At 40.3% G+C, this 5,118-nt stretch overlaps 1 protein-coding gene across 1 annotated transcript; it reads right to left on the reverse strand.

Annotated features, from left to right (window-relative positions):
- Nucleotides 1-3,250: 3,250 nt before the first annotated feature.
- On the reverse strand, nt 3,251-4,560 carry LOC112174801 (laccase-14). The gene is made up of 3 exons (XM_024312613.2): nt 3,989-4,560; nt 3,496-3,842; nt 3,251-3,387 (listed from the first exon to the last, which is right to left on the reverse strand). The coding sequence occupies exons 1-3, from the start codon at nt 4,558-4,560 to the stop codon at nt 3,251-3,253; spliced, it is 1,056 nt and encodes a 351-aa protein (XP_024168381.2).
- Nucleotides 4,561-5,118: the final 558 nt, after the last annotated feature.

Here is a 5,118-nt window from a genome sequence, read left to right on the forward strand (position 1 = left end):
GTTTCTCGGCCAAATCGCCATAATCCAAGGCCACTGGGGTGCAGAGAAAAGGGAGACACTCCTGTGGTGGCCGGACGGCGAGAATTCGTAGGGGAGGTGGAGTGACCGAAAAGGAAAGAGGGAGTTTCGGGGGAGAAGAGAGAGAATAGGGTGGGTTTCCGGTTTTGGAAACCTACCACAGTAAAAATCTCCCATTTATACCCAAATTCTACCATGAACAGTAACGTTTGTATTTTCCTCATAACTTTCACATACGAACTCTCATTTTTATGTACCACATACCCACGGACTCGGTTTAACATCCCCTACCACTTTCATGAAGGAAAATTTCTCAAGTTCGAACTCGAACAAAAAATCAACTTCTAGCTCCCCCCCCTAAAAGGTAAAACCATAACCGCGAACGGTAAAACATACAGGAATTCTTGTAACACGGTAAAAAGGGTAAATCGGATATGGGGTGTAACAGAAACTGATTCATACATTGAATAAGATATCTAATATTTGTATGATCGACTAACCCTACTACAACTTGGACAAGTCAATAGAGTTTGGGCCAGACACATAAATTAGATGTCCTTAAGCACTCTCCCTTGTGTCGCCTAAACGTGGTGCTCCTCTCATTGCCTCATCAAAAACCTTGCCGAGTAACAAAAACCCAATGGGACAAAAAAAACCTCGGTCGAAGGAGAAAAAGAGTACAACACACCATTCACATTTCGAGACCATACATGTAGACATCTCTCCATGATGTCTGCATCCTCCCTAATGACTACGGTCATGGGAGTTTGGATAACTTCCGTAAACGATGCTACCAATATGTTTCTTGAAAGTGGATTTAGGTAATGACTTTGTGAACAAGTCTTCCACACTGTCCTTAGATCGAACCTGGTTCCCTTTGATCTTTACGAGAGTCTGTTGTTGTTGATTATGCTTGGTGTTGTCGCCTTTGATGTAGCCTTACTTCATTTGTTCAAAGCAAGCAGCATTATCTTCATAAATGCTTGTAGGTTCATCTGTGGTAGGCTTCAAACCACAATTGCTTCGAACATGTGTAATTATGGATTTAATATATATATATATATATATATATATATTTCACAAACCGCTTCGTGAAGAGCAATAATATATGCATGGTTCGAAGACATAGCGACTATGGTCTGTTTTGTAGACTTCCAGATATCGCTATCTTACCCATGGTGAAGACATAATCAGCTTGGGAATGACCTTTGTGTGGGTCAGAGAGATACCCAGAATCAACAAAACCTTCCAAAACACTAATGTCGTTTTAGGATAGGGATAAGGAAGGCAGGCCAGTGTTAGCGGCATTCTTGATGTGTGATGGATCCAAATCTATCATCTCTCTATAGGGATAGAACAAGCCCATATCAATCGTACATCTCAAGTATCGAAAAATATCTTTTACACCAATCTAGTGGCATCGCGTGGGTGTATAGCTATCATATAGCTACATCCAGCTAACAAGTTCATTGTGTACTTACATAAGCATTTGCCTAATCATAATTAGTTACAATGGACCATGTTCATGCTGCCGCCAACGACACCGATACCATCAAGGGTGTTACCCCCGGGAACATCATCAGACGGCTGTCACCTGAGTTCAGGCTCAGGCTGAGATCACCGTTGATACGCCTTCACGCGCTGCACCAAGGTCTCCTTGCTGAAGAATCACAAACTGCTGCCTGATGCGTATCTGTCCCACATCGAAGACAAGGAAGAGATCAGTCTCTCCCTCACTTATAAAAGGTTCACTTCTCTCTCCTCATTGATTACACATTAATTACTACCTAACGTTACTCTATCAACATAAATACATTAATTGACTTAAGCATCGGAGTAGAAAAGACCGCCAACCACGGTCTCCCCTCTGACGCTCTTTGTATTTCACTTGACAGGTGACGCTACCGCTACAATCCTTTCAATAATGATCCAAGCTAAGATCAACGTTATCGGGATACCGCCAAATCACCAGCATTAACATTGACACCGTTTGTGGGAATCCTTGAGCAAAAAGTCATCCCATCATAACCTACATCTTTATCTGTGGTATTTCAGAGAGCATGTTAGCAAATGTTTCACCCAAGTGAAGAAAGTGGCTTTGGACATTTTGGAGTTGATCGGTGAAGGACTAGGGATAGGATCAGAGTAGCAAGGAGATTGACATCTTTGTTAATCACCATCGACCTTGTCCAGACCCAAGTTTGACACTAGGAATAACTAAACACTCCGACCCACAGCTCATCACAATTTTACTTCAAGCGGATGGCAGTGGCCTTCAAGTTTTCAAGGATGGGGAATGAATTGGAGTGGAACCCATTTCAAATGGACTCGTGGTTAACATAGGCTATCAATTACGGGTATGTACATCACCAGTTTCTATGCTCAAATTCATAAACATCAATCACTCTTCTTTTGTAACTAAAATTTTGGTCTTCTTGGGATGCAGATCATTAGTAATGGGAAACTCAAGTGTGCTAAACATCGAGTGGTGACGAATTCAAGTACTGTTCGGACGACGATTGGATTTTTCATTACACCCTCCCCTGATTGCTATATAGAATCTGCAGCGGCTCCTATTAATGCAAGCAATCCCCGACTCTATAAAGGCTTCCGATACCAAGAGTTTCCTGCCAACTACTTTAAAAAGCAGCGGAAAACTGAAGTTGTGCTCGAACCCTTTAAAATCGAATCTTTGCATTGTTGATGATGATGGCGTTATTGCTTGATGTTCAAGAGTCTTGTGCATTGAATAAATTAATGTCTTATTGCTTGATGTGGAGGCATAGACAGAACAACTAGTTGAAATTTATTTGTAATAATATTGTAAAACTGGTTGAATGTCATAAGTTATATGTAGTTATGTACTGTTAAATGATTCTTCAGATGGTTTACGATTGGCAATATTGATCGTCGAATGAAAGTTGAGGTAGAACTTATTCACAGGAAATGAGTCGGGTAATTTTCTGAATATTCGAAGCTGCCTCCACTAGGCCACTAAACACACACAAAATTACAGGCTACAATGCTACATGGTCGAATCATACAGTACATTCTTTATAGATCCATTACTCAGCTAGCTTCTGATCGATATCGACTGGCAGTTATGTTCATTAGTTTATTTTCACCAACAACGTACATACGGACTAAACCAAAAACAAAACATTTTCATTTGAAAGATCCTGATGTTAAGCTCCTAATTAAAAATAATTTAGGAGTTAATTACGGATCAGGATTAGGGACAAGGGGGGTAGCCTGCAGGGGGATCCAAAAGACTTTGTTTTACGTCAGTAGTTGTATTCTTCACGATGAGTACTCCGGCCATACCCCAGGAAGCATGCCTTTCCAAATGGCAATGTAGAAACCACACTCCTGAAAAAAAATAAAAATTTAATTAATTAATTAAGATGTTATATTTTTAGATTGTACGTTTATTTATTTATATAGTGTAAATTAATCAATTTATACGTATGAACGTACCAGGATTGTTAGCCCAGAATCTAACAGCGAGCCATCCATTCTTAGGGACTCCAAAGGTATTGGCTTCAGCTGGGGATGTCAAATTAAAAGTTTCACGTGAAGAGTAGTTGAAATTGCCATCATCACTCCCAACCAGATAGAAGTTATAACCATGAATATGCATGGGATGGTTCTCTGCGTTTCCGACATTGGTTCCTTGGAAAACTATTTCAACTGCTTCTCCATAGTCAACTGTCATCACCTTCGTACCTACAGTTGGAACTGTTTCATTATTTCCGGTCGCCCCAGTGTAGTCGAACTCCTCTGGTCTGTCTGGGAAATCCTCCGTGTAGACATCTTCTATGTTGCTGTATGTGCATGCACGCAGAGACTAGTACGTTATTTATGAATGATCGAATGAATAAAACTAAACACATAGATCGATATCCACAATATAATTAAGCTGAACTAGCTAGCTAAATCAATCATAGCGCGCGTGTAAGTGGGTACGTACCAGCGATATGCCTGCAGTATGTTGACATTTTGGGTGACGAAACGTTGGTTGTTTAAGGATGCAGCGTGCATCCCTGTCCAAGTTGCATTATAATTTTGCGGCGCCGTGCAATTGTTACTAGGATATGGACAAGGAAGCGTATTCACAGAAATTGTGATGGTGAAGTTCTTATTGATTTCAGAATCAGTGGGGACCGTAATCGGGTAATCATCGTTGCCTGTCAATCCGCTGGTTCGAACTCTTTCGGTGAAGGCCTTTGCATAACTCGCGTTTTTTGAATCAGCTGGAAGAAGGTCTCCAAGATCAACTGGAGTTTCAGTGCCTTTATAATTGCGGTATTGAAGAATTGCTCTTGTTGTGGAGTTCATGGGTGTACCAAATTTGGAGTCGACAAAAGCCTTTCCACCCATGTAGTAACTACGCGGAGTCTGATTCGTAGTGAGCAATATGTCCATCGTTTGGCCAGGAGTTATCGTGATGTAGTTTGTGGGTATCGGAGTCAGATATGCACCGTCAAGTCCAACAACCGTGAAGTTGTGACCGGAAATTGCAAAGAACATTTCCTCCTCCATCACCGCATTGATTATGCGGAGATGGTAATTTTTTCCGCTGTGAACAACAAATTTGTACATGTCTGCAAACATCATATATGAATTACTTGGTATGTAATAAAAAAGTATATATATATTCCAATGGGATTAATTAATTAATGACCATCGTGCTTAATTTTTTTTCAAGCATTTATACGTATATATGAGCATCGATCACTAGGCAGAAACACCTCAGATTTGCCTATATTCAACATGGCTGTCTTTGTCTTTGGCAATGGAGTTCTATTCTAATTCGGAGCTAGACGAGCACCTTAATTTACTTGGTTTTTCCTTTTGTTTTCTTTTCGACGACAGTTTTGTCTGAGAGGAGTAAGGATTTATGTCACCATTCTTTTTTATATACTTCATTATAAAATGAAAGGCATGTGTTCGATATCTTCCGGAGTGTAAAGCTAGTATTCGATCTTTCCTTTGGAGGAGAGACGAATGCTCTAAGTTGTGATGATTGATGCACTTGCCCAATTCTCTAATTAATTGAAAGTAATTAAAAACATACATGAGCATGACAAGAAAACATTA

The sequence above is a fragment of the Rosa chinensis genome, chromosome 6 (genome assembly GCF_002994745.2).
Source record: "Rosa chinensis cultivar Old Blush chromosome 6, RchiOBHm-V2, whole genome shotgun sequence".
Taxonomy (NCBI): domain Eukaryota; kingdom Viridiplantae; phylum Streptophyta; class Magnoliopsida; order Rosales; family Rosaceae; genus Rosa; species Rosa chinensis.

What these genes read in the sequence shown, in the direction of transcription:
- LOC112174801 (XM_024312613.2), bottom strand. Translation starts at nt 4,560, where the DNA reads ATGGAGGAGGAAATGTTCTTTGCAATTTCCGGTCACAACTTCACGGTT. An exon ending in ATACTGCAGGCATATCGCTG is followed by an intron (nt 3,843 to 3,988) that starts GTACGTACCCAC and finishes ATGCACATACAG; the next exon opens with CAACATAGAAGATGTCTACA. An exon ending in ATTCTGGGCTAACAATCCTG is followed by an intron (nt 3,388 to 3,495) that starts GTACGTTCATAC and finishes ATTTTTTTTCAG; the next exon opens with GAGTGTGGTTTCTACATTGC.